Here is a 22,818-nt window from a genome sequence, read left to right as displayed (position 1 = left end):
ATATTACGTTTTTTACTGTATTTTGAGCAAATAGCCTTGGTGAGCATTAGAGACTTCTTTCAAAAATCTTCAAAAACCGACTACAAACTTTTGAGGATGGATGGATGGATGGAGCATTAAAAATCGTACCTGTAAATGGGGAAAAATGACAGTAAGAAGGGTTGGAGTGTGAAAGATAATATATACAGTGTGTATGCGCTGACTTTGACAGTGTGTTAATAAGCTGCTTTGACTAAGTGGGTATGTGTGTGCGCATCTGACACTCTCATATTCAAATGTGCCTGTACATCTTTTGGGCTGTTCTCCCTGGCTGTCGTGTGAATCTTGTGGTTGTTGAGTCACTCTTAATCAATTCAGAGCAGTATCTGTCCACGAACCTCATGAGGAATCCTCAAATTTGACCATATACACAATGAGGAGAAGGTAGCGTCTATATGTATCTCATATGGTGTGACTCCGCCTCCTTCGCGCTGTTAAGCACTCCCTCGTCATGACAACATCATCTCTGAGTGAATGACGCGTCTCCTTGGTCTCTTAAGCACTGTTGTCCTCATCACTCTCACTCGTTCTTTCCCACTCTCAGCCTCTTCTTGTGGCACCTCCTCTCTTCAGGCTGAAAATAGCCTGGTGTTTAAGCGGCCTGGGGGGCCGCATAAGTGGGATATAATTGGACGCATGACACCTCCTCGTTTCCTGTCCCAGGTGACGCTGACTTCCACATGCGCAATGATCTCGCTCTCTCTCACACTGTATCTCTCATCTCCATTCCAACCTTCTTTCCTCTTTCCGCTCCTCCTCCTCTCCCTTCCTCCGAAATCTCTCGTGTCACCTCTTCCCTCATCTTGAGCATCAGTTTCTCGAGAGCACTTGTGTTGATGCTTCAGATCCGCAGGAGTTTGCTTATAGTTCAGAGAACATGATGACTTGGATTTATCTGTTTGTAAGGAAGGAAGAGGAGAGATCTGTTTCTGGATGAAAACGGTGAGCACTTTGCCAATTTTTTCACCTCATCGCTTGCATTTGTTCTCTTGTTTTAAGCATCGCTGTTTCTATTGCTCATTCTTGAGGTTGGAACAGACTCTAATCCTAAGCATTAAACTTTGGTCTTACAGCAATTAATATCTCAAATTGTGTAGCTAGTTGCCTCCTATTGCTTTGCTTTGTGATTTTCCTTGTGAGTGAGAAGATACTGACTCTGAGTCACTATCGAGTAGGGATTAGATAGGTGTAGAAGAGAGAGGGTGATAGAGCCAGTTCAGTGGATGGGATTATTAGGAGGCCATGATTGGTAAAGGCCGATGGAGGGAATTTGGCCAGGACACCAGTTTTACACCCTTACTCTTTATGAGAAGTGCCATTGGATTTTTAATGAGAGAGACAGGACCTCGGTTTAACATCTCATCTGAAGGATGAAGGGTGCTTACAGTACAGTGTCCCCATCACTATTCTGGGGTTTTAGGACCCACACACAGACCTCAGGGGGAGAACCCCCTGCTGGCCTTACTAACACCTCTTCCAGCAGCAACCTGGTTTTCCCAGTGTTGTCTCGCATCCACTGACCAGGCTCAGCCCTGCTTAGTTTACTTTAAATGTCCTCTAATATTAAATGCTAACAGTATATATGCTTACTTCAGATCATTTAAAACCATAAAAATAGATGCTGATGAATTTTTGACTGCATTTTCCTCTTTAAAATGGTCCACATGTCGACTTTAGTCGGACTCACGTCTGTGACAGTTCCAGCCGATTTCAATCAGCATGTTGAATTGCCGTCGGGCCGTCATTGAGAGAGATCCCTCTGATTGGCTGTTCAGTTTAGTGAGTCCGTGCACGAGAATAAAAGCGAAATCAAGCAAAGAAGTCAAAATGGAACACACACAAGTCTAGTTTGACCTGAGAATGTCTTCATACCTGAGCATTCCCATGTGCAAAAATGTTTAAAACTACACGAGTCCTAATTTCATTTTCGGAACGTTTCTGTTTTGGAATAATGAATATAGACTAATATTGCCTGCTGATATAAACAGTTATTTCCTTGAATGCAGGTGCAGAGCACAAAATATCCATATAGGAATAAACTAATCATGGCAACTGTGGAAACAGTCTAAGATGCTTTGGTCTCCAGGGCAACGCTTTACATAATTTTCCCGCATCATTTAAAGATGCCTGTTGTCGGCTGCTTTTCACTCCCTTGTGCCAACTTCTCACCAGGGACATGAATTATCCGTCACTCCTCATTAAAATGGAATCACAGCATACAAGTCGTGACGGATGAGTTCTGACAGGGGTTGGGAGCGTTGACCGAGCAGCTGTTGTGTTTCGTATCAGAACCGAAACAAGAAGCTTCTACACTGTAAAAAAATAAAGTTACCGTGTTGCCTTAAAATGGAGTTCAATGAAATAAAAAATTTGAGTTAATACAAGGAACATTTTTGAAAATTCACAACCTTTATTCAAATATTATTAAACGACTTTGTAAGCATATTGGTTAATTGTGTGTGTTTTATTTCTGATGACGCAGTGAAACATGCCAAATTGTGTTATTTTCATGATTTATCCATTTTTTTATGTGGTTCAGATACAACAATATTTTGAGTTTCTATTTATTAAACAAATTTCCTTCATTGTATCAAGTCAAATTTTTGATTTCAGTAAACTCAATTTTAAGGCATGTTACTTACTTTTTTAAGTTAAACCAACAACATTTAAAAAAAAATGTATGTCATAAATGACCCTAATTCCACACCTGTAAGACAATCTAAGATGCTTTGGTCTCCAGGGCTGGAGGTCTCCGTAAGACCTCCGGAAAACAGTTTAGGATATTTTATATTTAGACTGAGAGCTTTTCTGTTCCTCCCTTGAATGTATGGTATACTGTCCATGTCCAGAAAGGGAATAAAAACATCATCAGTTAGTTCATTAAAATCTCTTGAAGCATCAAAAATACATTTTGGTCCAAAAATAATAAAAACAACGACTTTATTCAGCATTGTTTGAGGTTTGAAAACAAACACGGAAGAGAAGACAAAGATTCGAATTTGAGATTCGATCGCCAATGTCACCTGATTTCAGCAGTTTGGCAGTTTGATACGCGATCCGAATCATGAATCAATATGCTGATTGATTACCGTTTGAATCTTTATTTGAGGATTGAAAACAAACATGGAAGAGAAGACAATGCTGTTTGAGGGAGAGGTTTGATTGTAGACCTTCTGTTAAAATGCATGGCATTCAGGTGTGAGTATCCACGTTTTGCAGTTTAATAGTTTACTGAGGGAATGACTTTCTCTGCTTTGGGATGGCTTGTTTCTTTTGTTGTTTATGCTGAACATTGTTTATGATTGCTTGGTGATTGTATGAGCTTGCGTGAACTTCCTCAGGTGATGTTTCTTGGATATACATTTTCTCGTGTTAATATTACAAGAAAAATATGTGTTTTTGACAGTTTGTCTGCAGAAGAAGGGTGCAAATTGCCTCAAAATGCAGCCCAAGGGAAACTGTCATTCAGAGTTCAGTTCTCACAGCTCTAAAATGACAATCTGTCCCTGCTATCTTACCCATGATGCTTCTGTTAGTTTCTTCAGCTCATTTTTTTTCCCACTCTATTTTTGAGACATGGAACAGAGACTTGATTTGTTTTTTGGAATTACTTGCATATCTTCAGATCATGAATTCATATTTATTATTATATAAACATATTATTTCACAAGTTTATTTTTTTATTTTAGTAGCTGATTTTGCTTGTTTTCCATCACAAGCAATTTACATTTTTTTAGCTATTTTTATCTTCCGAGATTAGCAACATTTGAAAAGAGCTAATTTTTTTAAATACATTGATGATTAAATAAATCAGACTTTGCTCGACTGTGATGACGTTTCAGTAGATGGATCATACAATATGTTGATTTTTATTTCAGTTATAAATTAAAGTGTCAACATCTGTAATAATTATATGGCATGGCAGTACACATTTATTTTGTAAATGAGGTTGTGGTAAATAGCAAAGAAAACACATTTAAAATGTAGTTCAAATGTAAATGATTACCTCTGAATCCCTCCGATTTATTTTCCCTCAGTTTTTTCCTCATGCCTCAGAAAATCAGTGTTTAATTTTTGAAGCCACTGCTGAGCACTTCAGATCAAAACCAATAGGCATCAGTCACCGGCTTAGCAAGAAATATGTGCTTTTTGACAATATCTGCTCAAGATTGTCTGCAGAGCTCACCAGTCCTGCACCAGTGTCTTTTCGATATGTATTCAACACCCCAGTGGAGTCTAAATTCACTCTGCCAAAATGACACAAGTATGTTATACAATGTTAATCTCACCTCAGCCAATCTGTCTAAAGGTGTTTCCCTGTAAATGAGTGTTGGGTTTCCTGTAGTAGCAGGTGTCCAGAATGAGAAACCATATGACAGCATGAGCGGGACTGGAGAAGCACTGTCATTATATTAGTAACAGATCATGTAAGATATGTCATCTTGAGACCTGTCCATGTGGGGGAGGCTGTCTGTTAATCGTAGGGATATCTTTAAAATACAACACTTGACACTTTCCGGTGCTGCCACGAAATCTTTCGCACCTTCGCTGACGTGGGTTATTGCTTTTTGTGTGCCAAGACTTCCTCAACCTACTCAGTCTCGCATAGACTAAATACAAATAAAGATTATATTAGTATGCTCTCATTTGATAGAAGCACATTTGGCTATGTGATTTTTAAACAAAATCATGGTATATGTGCTCTTATTATTGTCTTGTGCCAATCCAACAGATGGCACTAGATTATCGAGGAAACCCTTTTTTTTCCTCATTACTTTCTAAACGTACCTAAAGGTGTCTTGTCTGAAGCATTCTGACAAGTATTTTTCCTTCCTAAAAAGGCCTGAAGGAATATTTTTAAAAGTTCACATAACTCACTACTCACACTGCAGTGAGGGATACTTCAAATGTTTATTTTATGGTTTATGCTTTTTAATCTGTGCTTAAAATTCCTAAGATAAAGTGCACAAAGATAGTGGATATCGCAAATATAATGTTTAATTATTTGGTCTAATTGTGATCTGATGAATATGTATTGACTTTTTTTTAAATTGTATTTTAAGGTATTTTCGTTATTGTTTACAACGTACAAGTTATTCCTAAAATGCTATTGTTTCTATGCAGTCTTTCTCAATCTTTCTTCACAATATCTTCTATAGTGTTCCACAGAAGAAATAGTCATATGGGTTTGGAACGAGATGAGGTTGAGAACATGATGAGAGGATTTTCTTGATACTCTATCAACAGGTGTTACATATTCTGTTCATTAAAAAAACAAATAATTGATCTTCCCTTAAAAACATGTTAGACAAGTATGTACCAGTGGCTTAATGCGACTCAATTTGACCAAACCAAGTGTTATTTTTCTTCATTTTTATGCTCAAACATAGATCTCTGGTTTTCAATTGTTGTTTCTTGGGTCATTTACACTCAAGTGTTACTCAAGTAGTTTCCTACTTTCAAGACTCACTCCTGATTTGGCAAGATAGTTCCACGGAAGATGCCAGGATTTGGAGTATCACGGTTCCCATAATGTGTGTTTTATAATATATATATATATATATTTTTTTTTTTTTTAATTTGAGGACGTGGGATGTCAGCCTTTCTCTGTGTACCACATGTCGTCTTTTCTGTGTTTTCTCTTGGTTTCTGTCACAGGGAGTCAGTAGGAAGTGTTGTAGTTGTGTCATGTAGGTTAAGGAGTCTGTACTCTCGGAATAGTTGAGCTTGTCACACAGTATTGTGAGCGAAGCGTCTGTTAGATCCTCACGCAGTTCACTCTCGAGACTACAATTGTTTGGTCATTTTTTTCTGTTATTGTGCAATTCTTTTAAGTGATTCAAAATCAAGGCTTTTAGACATGGCGGGGTATGAAACCTCATTTTAACCACATCAACACATCTACACTTTAAACACTGCATTGTGTTGATGTTGTGTTCTCTGGTGCATCTGTATAGCAGCTGTAGTCATCCCCTGAATGTAAATTTGGTCTTTGTACAAGCTCTATTTCTCAATAGACTGGCTGACCCAGAACCCTTTCCTTTTTTTTTTACAAAATTGGTTGCAGTATGAAAACACTAAACAAATTATTGTATAATGGGAGGGAGAGATGTATAGGATAATAGTATATATATTTCTTTTCTTTTCTTTTTATTTTATTTTTTATAAAAATTCAATCAAGATTAGACAGAATTTTTTGTGGTCATAGATCAGTGTATCTGGTTGGGGTGGAGGCCACCTAAGACAGAAATGATGGATTGAATGTCTTGGGATTATAGTGACACGTGACCTGCTTGGACCGAACTCTCTCTCCCCCAATAGAATACATCTCTCTGGGCCGTAAGGGTCAGAGAGGAACGACCCCCGGCCCCTTTAGTTTAAGTGTCCCCGTGCCTGTGACCAACAACAGCGTAATCCGACCCCCAGCCTTGCACACTTCGTTAAGCACTACCATCTGTTTTTCTGCTTTGCTCCTGCCTGTCACTTTTTCTCCTCTCTGTTTGTTTTGGGGTCGCCCTGACCGTCTCTTATCTCTGGCTCTGAAGATGTTAATGACGTTACAGTCTGCACATGTACTCTAGTGAAAAGGGGGACCTTTTCTTTAGAAACCAGAAGCTGGGTTTCCTCAAAGTCACTCCTGGCTTGGCTGGGATTCTTGACCTGGATATGCTCTGGACCGGTAAGTCTAACCCTTGGCACTCTCGTTCAACAGTTTTTCATTCTGCGTTTGTGCAGGCCTTGCGTGTGTGCATGCGACACATGCCCTTCCAACATTTTTAACTGCGCTGAGCAGGGAACACAGAGCGATGGTTTTAGTGGTTTCTTGCTGCTCTCGTTTGTTCGCTCCCTCCTTTTGTGGTGTTTGGACTCAGACTTTTCAGACTCCTCATGGTTCCTGTTAAAGCTTTAGCCAGCGGTTTCTCTGAAGCTCAGCAGAGCAACCAAACCGCCGTCGAAGTCCTCTCCTCCCCATTCACTGACAGCCACAAACTGTTCTGAAGGAGAAAAGAAGCAGGGTGCTCATTTTCCGCTCAGTCCTTGCGACTGCATGGACCCTAAAACGAACAGATCGAGCTCTCCCTTCTCACCGTCCTCCTGTTTAGCTGGACACCAGCTGTAAGCAGGGAAAACCGCTTGTTTGGATTATGGATTTCGCTTTGACGGTCAGGAAGGCGTGTGCCGGAACGAGGGCCAGATGCACGTGGCAGAGGAGGAAGCGGTCGCGTCCGTACGACCGCACAGGACGAACCAGCCTGGGGGCGACGCGGCCGAGTCGGACCTCTTCACTCCTGAGGCAATGGATGTCTCACTTCTGCTGTACATCTCGGGCCTGCACGTCCAGTCTGAGCCTGTCTGATCAGTCCCTTCTCCAGCCAGGATGCTGCACCAGTCCCAGAGGTGCACAAGGTATTGTTGGAGATGATAGAGATGGACAGAGAGAGGTTTATGGAGAGGACGTTTGGGTGGGAGAAGTTGAAGACGACGAGGACGATGAGGAGAGTGAGAATGAGGAAGATGATGATGATGAAGAGGAGGAGGACAGTAAAGAAGAAAAAGGTGAGGTGGACTTGAAGGAAAGGTTGTTGAGTTGCCCACTAAGATGGTTTTAATGTCGCAAGAGGACGACTGGAATTCCAAACTCTGTTATTCTCATGCCGTCCGACAATAACGCACATGTCGACTGATTATCTTTGATGCATGGAAGCGCATTGCTCTCATGCAGGCTGATTCTCAATTAGAATGATGGAGATGGACGGGAGACCCGCCTGGGGTGTAATGCGTCTCGATTAGAGGAGATTTCAGAGTAGATGAGATGTGCATGGCTGGGGTGTGAATGGTCGGAGTTGTTTGAGAGCGAGAGTGGTGATTGATGGGCCCCACCGTGGCCCTCAAATGGCAGTCATCATTACTACCACAGTACCTTGTTGTGGTCACATGGGTTTTGTTCACACTGTAGGGGAAATACATTTTTTCAACTTTAGCCTTTTTTCAGTTTAAACACAGTCGCTTCTGTTAGCACATCCACATTGGTTGCTATTGTAATAACACAAACTCATTGGTTCACCCAAAGACTTTATATATAGGAAGAAGCTGCACTCTGATAACTTATTAATGGGAAAAGGGCAACTTAAATATGGCGAATAAGCCCCGCCTTCTAAATGAAACGACCAATCATTGATTAGTAAAGTCTTCACGTCACTGCAGCTGCTGTTAGAAGCTCTGGTTGCTATAGAAACAGGCAGTGTTCTTTATGCTGCGTTCACACCGCACGCGAATAAATCGCGCTATTTGCGCGAAGTTGGACGTGTGAACATTTTGAATCCATTCGCTTCATTCGCGTGTGACATTCACTACACAACAGACGCGAATTCGCGTCATGGGAGGGGTTTCTGCTAGTCATTTTGACTGGGTCACTTGACTTCTTTTCTGTACAAAAAATACTACTGTTAATGTGTGACAACGTAGTTTGAAGACTTTTTCAGGCGATAATGTTGTTTAATGCTCAAATCTGTGTTTTTTTTAATACAAAAAGTGCTCATTCGCGTGTGACATTCACTACACAACAGACGCGAATTCGCGTCATGGGAGGGGGTTCTGCCAGGCAGCGGCAGTCGGCAGAAAGACTATCCGAGTTAAGGCTGCTCTCACCGGGGTTGATGAGCGTTGAGCTCCGGTGATCGCCTGGGTCTCACACCTCCGAAAACACCAGATCAAATTTTCAAATTGGAGCTCTCTTAATAAATAAATCACATATTTGAGCTTTAAACAACTACATTCTCGTCTGAAAAACTATTAAAAGTACATTTTGTGACACAATAGAGTAGTATTTTTAAATTACTCTGGCCTCGGGGTTCCCCTATGGGTTTCCCATCCGTCACTTCACCACGTGACCGCAGTAAGCAGGCTCCTCATTGGTTAACGCGGCGCGAATATCCGCCAAAGTTCAGATTTTTCAACTTGAGCGATTCGCGTGTTTCGCGCGGTTCGTGCGAATCACGCGTTCAAAACGCTCAATTCGCGTGATCATTGCCGCTTCATTCGCGCGAATCGCGCCATCCGCGCTGCCTCATTCGCGCGAATCGCGCCGCAGAAAGCCTATTCGCGTCTCTGCATTGACTTAACATGTAAATCACTCGCGCGAATCGCGTCATTCGCGTGCGGTGTGAACGCAGCATTAGGCAGTGCTTTTAGGTTTGTGCATGCACATTAAATTTGTCCAGTTTTTTGTCATCATTTGAGTGTCTATCAATGAAATTTAAAAAACAGTTGTTGTCAGATTTCATTGGTGATTTCAAATACAATTTTGAATCGGAAGCTTGGCGAGCAGTTTTGGAGAATTTGATGTTTCCCCATTCAAAGAGATAGGAGCGGCACTTGCATGCTCGAGTGGTGTTTCAAAGATGGCCGCCAAGTGACTTGTCTTAAAGGGACTTTGGTTCACCTTAAGCAAAGTTTCATTATACAGTGTTTTTCATGAGGGCAGTATACAAATCTGAATATATTAAGAATGGGAAAGGGTGTTACTCTGCTAAAATCATATTCTCATTGTATTCTCAGTTTTGATCCTTACACTCATGTAGCTCAAACAGTAGCAACACCAATGAATTTGACGTATTGATCTGAACAGATGTGTACCTGAATGCAATTTATTAGTCTTTGTGTAAGGCAAATGTTATTTTCTAGCTAAATATTTAAAGAACAACACTGTGTAAAACTAGTTTTCAGAATGTATTTTTCCTTTTTTGTTCATATGATGATATTTGAAAAATACACTAGCATAAAAAAAAAATTATTTGAAAACGTCTTTTGTGTTGCTTCTCAAGTATGTATCTTAAGGATTTTTAGATATTATATTGAAAAACTCAACTAAGACTCATTAAGAAGCCATTTTTGATAATACATTTATATTGCTCCTGTCACTGCGGGTACATTTAATGACAACTAATTGCAAATAATAATAAGAAAATGATGTTGAAGCTGAGATTCATTAATGAAAAATTAGGTAATACTTTATTTTACAGTGTCCTTATTGCACGTTACATGTAGTTGCTTAATACTTAAATGTGTAATAACATTGTAACAAGGACACCTTAAAATGAAGTGTAACCAAAACATTTTTTGATCAGATTTGACTGACTTGCAAATGACTTACAGAAGTGATTTGTATCAGACTTGTAAAAAATGAATCTTGAAATGGAAAAGAAAGTCTATATATGCAAAGACAATATTCGTTGGTTAAATCTTAACATTTTACAGCTTTATCATTTTTAGGACAGTGTTCAGATTTTAGTCTGCACTGAAAACAGTTGATATCAATGCCACAATAATACAAGATGATCTGGAAACCAGTGTGAGTTAGCAGCCTCAACCGGCCACTTATATTCTGGAAAGCAGACACAACTGTTTCCACTGATTTGACACTGCATTTTTCATGCTTAAAATGTCTTACAATGACAGACCAGCTTTTTTCTCTAGCCTATTTATTTAGCCAAGAGTTTGTTTGCAAGGCCCTTTGTTGTTCTTTTTTTTTCTTGAGCCTTCTATTTGTAAACCGCCAGCACAGCCGGTCCGCAGCCTGGTGCTTGGCTTGTTAGCTGTGCCGCCCTGTTCAGACAGGCACCCTGTCATCGTGCAGTCGTCTTCTCCTCCCTGTGAGCCTTTGGAGCTTTGCTCGGTTAACTCGAACCAGCTTTGGGATGTTATTTTCGGACATAGACTTTCCTGGAGCAGCATTGCTTGTGGGCAAATGTAATTCAGCCCATACAATTGTGCTTGGTGTCTCATCTCTCTTTCTGTTTTTCTCTGTCCCTTTTTTGAATCCCCCAACTCTATGCATTATACTTCTGCACTCTATCTGTCCGTCCGTCCGTCCGTCCATCCATCCATCCATCCATCCATCCATCCATCTATCTATCTATCTATCTATCTATCTATCTATCTATCTATCTATCTATCTATCTATCTATCTATCTATCTATCTATCTATATATCTATCTATATATCTATCTATATATCTATATATCTATATATCTATCTATATATCTATAATTTAAAACGGACAGACAGACAGACGGATAGAGAGAGTAATATTGTCCAGGATTATCTGTAATGCGCGTTTAAGAAAGATCTCCATTGTGTCCAACTGCAGTATTGTCACGGTAGGCCAAGTGTTGTCTTCCCTGCAGTTTAGTGGGATGGTATGCAGCCTTTTCCAAGTGTAGGAAACCCTTGAGGCAATGGAATGATATTTGAATTATTAGTTTAAATGCGCCCTGCCTCACTAACTGCAACCCTGCTATTAGAAGTTCAACCTTTCTATTTTTTCCCCCCTTTTTTGCTGAGTCTTACATTCTCTGCTAGGCAAGCAGCTTTTTGCATGTGCGGTTTAAGAATCCATGTGTCGATTGCCTTTATATGGCACTGATTTCTGCTCTGATTTTAAAATCCCAGTGGTGCATATCGAGGGCTGTAAGTCGCACCTTTGTCGTTGGACTAATCAGCATTCCTGTAACCTCTGCTGCAGGTCTGTAGGTTTTACAGGAGGCAATGCCGTGACGAATGACGATGTTTAAACTCCTGCAGTGCTGATGTTTTTTTGCTCTTGTGAAAGCACAAACAGCATGCTTTCCCGTGGGACCGTCCTCCCCCAGGGGTGTCTGAAACAGGAAGCGGAGCTGAATTTGTTGCTCTGTTGTAGAGCTAAAGAGTGGAACTTTAAGTGACTCCCACGGGGGCGTTAGAGATTAGACATATGACTTAAACATCTGGGGTTTGTGGTGTCATCATTTTGAATAGCAACCAGAACCCTCATGTTTGTTTTTTAAGGCACTTTCGTGGATTATCATTTGAAATTAATTAAATAATTTAATTCAATGAATTCATTGAAATGCTGATTAATTAAATTAATTGAATCATATGTTCATTTTTGTTCATTATTTAAACTAACAATATTTACATTATTATTAAAATTAATTTATCAAATGTGTGTGTGTGTGTGTATATATATATATATATATATATATATATATATATATATATATGTATATATGTATATATGTATATATATATATATATATATATATATATATATATATATATATATATATATATATATATATATATATATATATGGATATGGATATGGATATGGATATATATATGTATATGGATATATATATATGTGTGTGTGTACTCCAAATTGAATGTCAGAATGGGAAAGAAAGGTGATTTAAGCAATTTTGAGCGTGGCATGGTTGTTGGTGCCAGACGGGCCGGTCTGAGTATTTCACAATCTGCTCAGTTACTGGGATTTTCACGCAAAACCATTTCTATGTTTTTTAAAGAATGGTGTGAAAAGGGAAAAACATCCAGTATGCGGCAGTCCTGTGGGCAAAAATACCTTTAATAAATAGATACTCAAAATATTATGAAAATCACGAAAATAGCACAATTTGGCTGTGTCATCATAAATTAAACACACAAAATTACTCAATATGCTTGCAAAATCTTTTAAAGCAGCACTTGGCAACTTTTGCTCTTGGGGTCCCCCTACAGTTGGGAAAAAATAATGTCCTCAACTACTGCCGTAAGCGCTGTCATCCTACAACAGGGGATGGCATCGCGCGTGCATTTGTTGACATGACAACCCTGATAGCCCTGAACTAGTAATGCGCGGGTCATCTCATAACCCGCGGACCCCGTATGTCTATTTAATGGTCGCGGGTTGTAAAAATATATACAGTGGTGCGGGGCGGGCCAAATAATTTCATAGAAGTGTCCCCGTGGGTTGGTGCAGCACTAACAGTTCCCCTGAACACTGCAGGAAGAGTTCACATGCAGGTGTTCTTCTCGCATCGCGTGTGAAATGTCTTCATCCCAGGTACAGTCAGTGGCATATTTTGGCGAGGGGGGCGTGGTTCTGCGAGGTCTGCATCGTACATCCACGCCCGGCTCGGTCTCAACGTGGTGTTGGATGAGGTCTGTCCGACCCGGCAGGGTCAGGAACAGAAACGGAATCAGAAACAGGTGTTCGTCATCTGTGCTTGACCTACTTACCTGCCGCTCCGCTCCGTGCTCTCTCTCCCGCTGCAGACCTCGCAGAACCACGCCCCCCTCGCCACACATATGTTTCAGCATGTCATATGAATATAATTTAATGGGTTTTATTTTTTTCAAACACCAAATAATCACGATGCTCACGTTTACAAGCCAGCGTCATTATAGTAGTCTATTGGTAACCGTTTTACAGAATCTATATGATACTTCAGTTCAATGTTTGAGTGGTAGGTAATCACCGTAATAAGCAGGACAGCATCGGTCGGGCACGCCTCCTTCAGCTCACGTCGACGAGCAAACGCTGGTCACATGTTGATCCTCGTCCTGCCTTTAATCACACCACTTTTTCGTTTCCTCTTATTGCTTTCCTCCAACAAAACCTTTTCTTTCTTATTTGTCTCTGCTGCTTCGGACATGACTATATTATCCGACGAACAAAGTTGGGCTCGCACGTCCGAATTTAAGGAAGTGTGGGTGTTGGTGGAAGTGACGTATATGTCGTAAAGCAGTCGAATTTTGTAGTTCTTTTTGTTCTCGGGTTACTACCCGAAACCCGAAGTTTAAAAGTACGATTAAAAACGATACAGATACAGACCCCGTCAAGCTATGGCAGACGTGTCGTTCAACCTATTGTAAGTCGACTTATCATCACAAGAGTCTTGAAAATATATTATGAAGGTTGAAAAGTTACCTAGTGCTGATTTAATAATATTTGAATAAAGGTTGTCGATTTTCAAAAATGTTAATTGTAGTAACTAAAAAAAAATATTTTAATGAACTCAAAATTTTAAGGAAACCAGGTAACTTATTTTTAAAATATTTTTTTACAGTGTAGGAACACCTGTTCAATTTCCCATTAATGCAATTATCTAATCAACAGATTGATTAGATAATTGCATTAATGAGAAATTGAACAGGTGTTATCTGTTGCTGTTATCTGTAAGATATTTAGTGTATTTTTTATACAAAATATTATTTACTATTTGCAGCATTAGCTTTTTTGGTTACTGAACAGTATTCATGAACAAAGTTTGTGCTGTTTTCATGATTATTCTCCTGTGCTGCTGTTGTAGTAAAAGGCAGTCGTCAGACTTTTAGTTCAAAGCTGAATAGATTTGTGGGATAAGAACCCTATCTGATCCCAGCTATAACAAACCTGTTGTTCGTAAATCACCTTGTATTTATCCTTTTTTGGTTTTACCGTAGTACTCATCCCCATTGATGCCCCACACACGTCTCCAACCCCATGCGGCCTGTCTGAGTATCAGATAGCTCATCATCACCTGACAGAAGTGCACTGATGTGTGTTAGCTGCTTTTTTTTTAGCTGTGAGATTGTCATGCATGAGTATGTGTGTATGATTGTTTATGGTTATGCCTTCAGATATGTGTGGGGTGCACAAATATGTGAATGTGTTTGAATGTTTTCTTGTGCTTGTGTCCTCAGGCCTACCTTTAAACTACAGATTCTGTGAATCATCAGTTCAGAATGATCTTTTTTTTACCATATGTGGGCCAGAAAACTTTTAAAGAAGCACAACGCTTTCTTCAACGGATGTCAATGTGGGTCGAAAGAATAAAAAGAGCTCAAGACAAACAAACTTCACATACTTTATTCTTATAATGAACAGAAGTTTCCACCATTGTGCTATTTCAGCTCCTGCTGGTGTCATTAGTGGGTTTCTGAACTTTATTATATGCTGTCACAAGTGACATACATCCCGCCCGAGGTACAGAGCAACGAGAGAGTGATAGAGGAAAAATGTAAGAGGAATGTTTGGTTGAAGAATGAATGAAAGGGAGCACAATCTTGAGCAAATCCATAGTTGCCATGACAACAATTTTGTGTTGCAACTGCACCACCGAATAAATTCCCATGTCAACTCCTGTATTATAGAGACTCCACATTCAAAACAGGAAACCAATTTGTTAACTTGTATATTGTCTGGTAAAAAAAAAAAAAAAAAAAGCATTGTTCTTTGCACGGCTTTAAATGGTGTCTAGACTGTTTCGTGCAGAAACAATGCGCAAGTTGGCAAAAAGAAGCCATTAGCTTTCCTTTGACTTTACACTCTTTTGTACGAACAGCACCATAATATTGAATAATTTTCCTCCTCACAGTTATTTTGGTATAATTTATATACTATTATAGTTGTATTAATATTTTTAATTTGCTTTTAGTTTTATATTTTCAGCTTTCATTTTAACTTTAGATTTTTTTTTGTGATGATTTTGAAAATTTACATTTTAAAATAGTGTGTGTGTGTGTGTGTGCGTGCGTGTGCGTGCGTGTGCGTGCGTGTGCGTGTGTGTGCGTGTGCGTGTGCGTGTGTGTGTGCGTGTGTGTGTTATACATATACATAAACATAATAATTATTATTTATTTTGATGAATTATTAATTATATATATATATATATATATATATATATATATATATATATATATATATATATATATATATTAGTTTTAGTGCATTAATTTAATTTAAAAATAACAGATATAGATATGTTTTATTTCAGTTAACAAAAATGTGTTTTGGGGCATCATAGGTGCAAATATTACATATTAAAAATATTAAAATGCTCCTGTGATGCCCAAAAATCAATCTAAGGCACAGCCATAGATGACGATTGGCATGCTTTGACCTATATCAATCAATCAATCAACTTTATTTATATAGCGCTTTTACAATCACGATTGTGTCAAAGCAGCTTCACAGTGTCAAACAGGATAATATTGCGACAAAATTAGATTTGGCTGTACAGTCGTACTGGAGAAAACAGTAATGTTATTAGCTTAGTTTAATTAATCATATAGCAACAATGTTGGCAGATCAGTATTTAAGTTTATAGAATTAAATAAGACCTAATTCATACATTTTATTTGTATAATAAGTTGAATAACTTTAATCATATTTTTAGTGTCCCCAACTGAGCAAGCCAAGCCAAAGGCGACAGTGGCAAGGAACCAAAACTCCATCAGGGCATGATGGAGAAAAATAAACCTTGGGAGAAACCAGACTCAGTCGGGGTGCCAGTTCTCCTCTGGCCTATTAACACACTGTGTAAGATTATTATTCTGGCAACCTTACAGGTCAGAAATCATATTAGATTGGAATATTCAAAATTTCAGGGTATAACGGAAGAGACAGATTTATTTGGAAATAAATGATGGGATGGTGCGTCGATTACACAAGAGTATGAATACATGAAAGATCGGAATTATTGCGCCGAAGACGGGTTTTGAGCATGTCGTGCCAGGGAGGCAAATTCGGAGGAGACACCATTTGACACGGCTCAGCAGACACTCCAGGATGAGCTGGTCATGTCCAGGCAGGTCCACCATCCGATCCGGACAGGGCCCAGATCCGGGATAAACCTCGGGATAAACAACCTATAGATGCTGTGTCTGATTATTAGCGTAATTATCTGTACCATTTTATTCTTTTATTTATTTGAAACCATTATAAAATAGCTAAAGTATATGCCCAAATGTGCGTTTTGAAATGTTCTAAAAGGCCCAATGTTTTCAGGTCAATAAAGGTTTTGAGGCATAGATGGCCATTCGTATGCTTTAAACAAATTAGCATATTTAACTGTATCATCATTTGTGTTGTTTTTTCTTGTTCGGGACTCATTCCCGAACAAGACTGTTCTACAGAGATTTTTCTTTTCTTTTAGATAGTTTGTACTTTTTAGGACAACTTATAAAAGCTAACCATATCTGCTGCACATTCAGAGCTGAGGCTTTGGTTTATCTGAGAGAAATGTTGAGTCTCTGAGGACGGGTTTGACAGTAAGACGAGCGTGTGCCTCAGAGGTGAGGCGACTCGCCCAGTATTTCTGGGAATGACTGTTTGTTTTGCAGTAGGTTCTCTTCGGATCTGTTCTGTTCTGGTGAGAGGTGAAAGGCATGGGAATAAAAATAATCCTGAAAAAGCTCTGCTCACTGGATTGAGCCACCGTAGGACACCTCTTCTTTTGAAGTCTTGTGATTTGTGAACGCACTGGCTCAGACGCTTCATCTGCGCTCACAGTTCAAGAAACGTTGCGAGACACAGACATCCTTCTGATAAGGATGGTTTGGCAGTTGAGTGTGACAGGGTGTTTTACAGTCTTTTGGGGATTTTTGTCTCACTGCTAACTCACATATCTTTATCTGCTGTGTTCACAAAAGGATATATGATTTGTAAACGAAGAACAAATGGTCAAATTTCATTCGAATGGGGATAGTCAGCTGTGCAGGATAGAGTCTGGATTTGTTAGTTGTAGTGGACATTGGAATAATGTATCATCTAAAAATTCCATTATTAATGAAGTCATGGAAAACAATTTCTCTGAATAGCAGAATTAATTGGAAGTAAACGAGATATCTTTACATTTCCTGCTAACATTACTGCAGTTTTGGCAGTACCAAATACATATTTACACATAATTGTTCCCTTGTATTCACTGTATTTAAAGATTCTAATCCAAAAAAAAGTTTTTCAAACTTTGTAGAATCCTGAAGAGAAAAAAAAAGTTTTTTTTCTACCACAAAAGTATTGAGCAGCACAACTGTTTTCAACTGATAATCGTTGTTATATGAGCATTAAATCATATCAGAATGATTTCTGAAGGATCATGTGACACTGAAAACTGGATAATAATGCAGTAAATTCAGCTTTGCATCACAGGAATAAATTACACTTTACTATATATTCACATAGAAAAGTGTTATTTTCATTTGGAATAATATTTTAAAATATTGCTGTATTTTTGATCAAATAAATGCGACCTTGATTTATGACCTAATGTCTGGTTTGCATTATTACCTGTATTGACATTCTGGCTGATGACAGATGATGATCATTTTATTTATTAATATTATTTATATAGCCACTATTATGAACATATTAAATTAAGCAAAAGAAAAAGCCACAAAAAAAAGAACTATTCACTGATATCAGCCAATAACTGATATGCATCCTTAGCTGAGGAAATATATTGACATAAAAAATGTCAATATAGCTTTACAGTATGCCAGCAACAGCTTTTAAATGATTTCTTACATTACTCTCTTTTTCTTTGACTGTCTCACAGGGGACGAAAGCCAAGAACTGGGTCCTCCTCCGTCTGTAGACGAGGCCGCCAACACACTGATGACGCGACTTGGGTTCCTGCTCGGGGACAAAGTGAACGAAGGGCCTGGTGGAGCGCAGTACAACATGGAGGAACAAGATGACCCCCAGGTTTGATACATGCATTTGATGCTCTATCCAGTCTCTTTCATTATTCTTAAAAAATAATTCAAGTGACTTTTTTGGCCTAGTGATGATGGGAGGTGCTTCTCTGCAGCTCAGGGTTTTGTCAGTGGGCGGCTCCCCACCTCAAAAACACAGATATTCTTGCTCTCTAAATCATGGCAGATGTTCCTGGGTTTTGGATGAACACCAGCAGTTTGCGCTATTCGTACAGTTCAAGTCTAGCTAGGCATGTTGCAGACAGCAGATGCTGAAACCCCTGCTGCTACTCTATTTACAGTCCACACTGATCTTACCCATGGTTTTCAAGTGAACATCTGCTTTTGGGTTTGGAGTGCTTAGAAGTCAGAAAACTTGAATCCAGCATGTGTTCAATTCAATATTAAGGACAGTAACATATAATTGATGTCATATAAATGAAAATGTAAATTAAATTAAAGCTTTTCTTTTATTATATATTTTTAAATGATGTACAGATGAATAATTCTTTACAATTATATTGCACTTTTATGGATACTCAAAGTGCTTTACATTTAGAAGGGGGGAATCTCCTGAACCCCCACTAATGTGCAGCATTGCCTGTTAATTAATATAGTGTTTGTTTGTTTTTCAAACATTGTTAGAATTTAGAAATGAAATTAGTCCAATGATACTTTTTTTTTTTTTAAACGCCATTAAAGTTAACATAAAACCCAAGCTACGATGGTCTTTTCTTCCCTATTGTGACGTATCTCCAAGTGAAACGGCTTCTCTGAGTGTAGGGCAGGGCTTGATTTTGCCATGAGAATTGATTTGATGGTTGTGGTTGGCTATTGCTTTGATGTCATGAGAGTGACAGGTAGGGGTGTCGAAATGAATCGTTTCTTCGATGCATCGCGATGCACATGAGGACGGTTCAGTAATAGACCATAACAGATTATAATGTTACTGACGAAACGTATAATGTTATTTGTCATGGTAGCTTTGTCACAGGGAGAGGGAGGTGAGAGACGTGAGTGCGAGTAATTAAAAACGCTCCAACTACTTTAAAAGCCAACATCTGGGCACATTTCGGCTTTCATGAATAACCCGGTAAGCACGACCTGGAGAACATATGCGCTGTGTATAAATCAAAGCTATCTGATTTATCAAAACGATTTAATTTACACTTTGGCACATAAATGTTGTCTCCGTGAATTGGATATAAATCTGATCTTCAATAACTCTAAGTCTATGGCGACGCGTACTGCAGTTGCGCTGTCATATCGGGCTATAACATGACATAGCCTATAGCACGCTCTCACACATTTATTTTTTTTAAAGTGTTGTGATGAGTAAAATGTACACGTGGTTTCAACAACCATTTAGTGCTCCTGGTGTCTTCTGTGCCCAGACTTGAGTTTTGTTTGATACATTCAAGAAGCGTGTTTTCTTTGAGGAGGTAAAATTAAAGGTTCAGTTCATATAACTGACCTGGGGTGGCGTTTACGTTTGTTAGAGTATGGCAGTTGCCATACCCTTTCATTCAGACAAGCAGGAGGAAAAAACAGGTCATGATGCTGCTAGTTAGTTATGTTGCTGCTTTGAAAAGCAAATTTAAACAGCCTAACTTCGTGTCCTAACCAGACGCAATCATATGCGAAGCAACAAGATTTTCTCAACCCCTAGATCAATCAATCAAAAATCACAGCCAATCAGAAGAGTGTGTGGGCGGGCTCTCTCTGCAAGCTCACTGCTTTCACAACAAAATGGATAAGTACAATATCGAATTCCCAAATATTACACAATTTTAGCATGGTTAAAAATGCATACAAAATGTTCACCTTGAGTTTACAGTTCGAACATAGCTAGGTGAATTATCCATTGTTGTTTTCAGTCAGGCTATGTCTATAAATGTCTACTAATGATATCAAACTCGCTTTAAATTCCCTTTACATTAAATAAAGCACAATCTGCACTCGTCATACTTTGTTTGTTGTTCCAGCCAGAACATCACAGAAATAAATACTGTTTGTAAAATAGAATCGTCGTGAATCGCCATCGAGGTTGGTTAGTTAAAAAAAAAGAAAGAAAAAATCATTAACATGGAAAATATAATTTGTCTCACTGTCGCGTTTGGTTAGGTCACAATAAAGGCTTACAGGGCTGTTTCAATATTTTTGTATTGTTGTTAAGTCTGTTGATAAGTTCTTTTAGTGGATTTTTGTCCACATTTTGTTTCGATATATAGGCCAATTCGATTATTTGAGAATGTTGTTGTTGTATGCCCAGAAGGACTTATGCCATACCCTAGGTTTTTGTGAAAAGACGCCACTGTAAATGACTGACAAAATTGTTTACATGAAGATGCAGTGAACCGTCAATGCATCGTGATATCGAATTGAACCGAATCAATGACATGATTATCGTAACCGAACCGTGAGAGCAGTGTAGGTCCACACCCCCAGTGACTGGTTGTCCTGCCCTCATGTCACAAATAATGTCATCAGAGATGAGATGTCCCTGCAAGAGGGAGAAATTATTTAGATTACAGTATTTTTTTTATTATGCGTGTGGATAAATTTATAATAAATACTGCAAAATTCCATTTTTTTAAAAAGGTCCATTTTGATTTCATGGTGACTTTAACATACAGGTCAGGGAGCTTGTATGTGTGTTTTCAGATTTTTATAATGTATTATGTATTTTAAATAAAATTTTACCATAATTATAACAACAATTATTTAAAAAAAAACGAAATAGCCTCGCCTTTTTTCAAAGGCCATTTTGAACTCTCGAATACAGCGCTTGTTAAATTCCGCTGGTTAAAATCAAAAGTGTTTCCTTCTCTTTTAATTGTTTGCAATCCGACTCATAGTTGAGTCCAGGAATGTATCACACAACACACGGCTCCTGCCGTCCACAGCTGGGCAGAGCTTTTTCTGAGGCTGGTCCCTGCCAAGCGAACGTGGTCACCGAAAGGCCACAATTTCTCAAAACACAGATTCAGAGCCAATCTCTCCCACGCACACCGAAGCCTGAATTGGACAAAAGGTGTAGACTGAGCTATTTAGACATATTTGGGAAGTTATTGAGTCCAAGATCTGGCTCAGAGTGCACTGCTTGTTCATAATGAAAATTATTATTATTTTTCAGTGGTTTTCAGACATGGTAGACATTCCAGTGTTGCCGGTTTAAAAGTGCTCTCAAATCAGCTGTACCCATAAAGAAATGAAGATCTCTGAGTGCACAAAGAAAATCAAGGTTAACTACTTAGTGTTATATTCAAACCTAAGTTTGTGAAGAGTCTCGTGTTTCATCAGAGCTGTGAATCATTTTCAAGTTGTGTTTTGCAAATTTATCCTTAGATTTAAGGTTTTTTTTAATGAAAGTTGGCAATAGAATATATTTTGGTTGTATGAAACGTATCATCTAAAACAACTTGAACTGACTGAAGTTAATATCTATCTAAATGATGTCATTAATGTGGCATCCACCGCAGACTCCGAGTCAGACATCAACTACTTATTCTTTCCATGTCTCTTTCACTCTTTTCTACTCCCTCTTTACTATTTTTCATACAACCCTTTCATTATAGTTCTTGTTATCTGTTTTTGTTTCTCACTTTGTATTTCTTGCTCTCATCCCATTAGGTAAAATGATCCACCATCCTGGTCAGTTTTTGTAGATCATGTCTTTTACCCGACCACAACATGCCAAAATAGCATACTTATTTCTCCCTTCTTTCCATTTGGTTAAGAGTCAAAGTTCAGCATTCTCTCAGTCATATACCATAAAGCAAATAACATTGTATTAAATTACATAATATTGAGTCATGGTGGAAAAATTGTTTAAGTCAGGCCATAAAAAGAGATAATTCCACATGAGTATGCAGTCCTCCGCAGAAATATGGGACAGTACTGTATCATTAAATAGCAGTCAGCAGATTTCCACTTCTGCCGGCATTTTTGTGTGTAAAAGTCATTCAGCTGTAATACTTTTCTGGAAGTCGAAGCAAAATGTACTCGGACACCTTCAACCATTTCTCAAATTATCACAGTTTAGAAAATGGTAATAAAATATGACAAGAACTCAGAGTGAAACTGTGTCAGGACAAATTCATCTTGATAATGTCAGATAATTTTGATCGAAAGGATTACTATCAACCAATCAGCTGTCAGCTGTTAAATTTAAAGGATAAGTTCACTTCAAAATGAATATTTCCTGATGTCACCCCCCATCTCATCAAAGATGTTTATGTCTTTCTTTCTTCAGTCAAAAAGAAATAGTTTTTTTAAGGAAAACATTCCGGGATTTTTCTCCGCATTATAGACTTCAATGGCAACGAAAATGTTGAAGGTCCAAATGAGTGCAGTTTTAAATGCTTTGAAGGGCTTCAGAGGCTCTGCACAATCCCAGTCAGGAATAGAGTCTTATCTAGCGAAACCATTGGCCATTTAAAAAAATAATAATAATAACAAAATATGTATGTACTTTTTACCCTAAATTGCTCATCTAGTGCT

General features: G+C 38.6%; 1 protein-coding gene across 1 annotated transcript in view; it reads left to right on the top strand.

Annotated features, from left to right (window-relative positions):
• Positions 1–22,818, top strand: part of tanc2a (tetratricopeptide repeat, ankyrin repeat and coiled-coil containing 2a) — a 180,278-nt gene that overhangs the window by 124,152 nt on the left and 33,308 nt on the right. Inside the window, exon 5 of the mRNA XM_067412541.1 lies at positions 18,177–18,325. Within this exon, the coding sequence (XP_067268642.1) occupies positions 18,177–18,325 (149 nt within the window). The remainder of the gene's footprint in view (positions 1–18,176; positions 18,326–22,818) is intronic.

Source organism: Pseudorasbora parva, chromosome 2 (genome assembly GCF_024679245.1).
Source record: "Pseudorasbora parva isolate DD20220531a chromosome 2, ASM2467924v1, whole genome shotgun sequence".
NCBI classification, from domain to species: domain Eukaryota; kingdom Metazoa; phylum Chordata; class Actinopteri; order Cypriniformes; family Gobionidae; genus Pseudorasbora; species Pseudorasbora parva.
The sequence above is the reverse complement of the archived record's forward strand: the minus strand, read 5'-3'. Positions and strand labels throughout refer to the sequence as shown.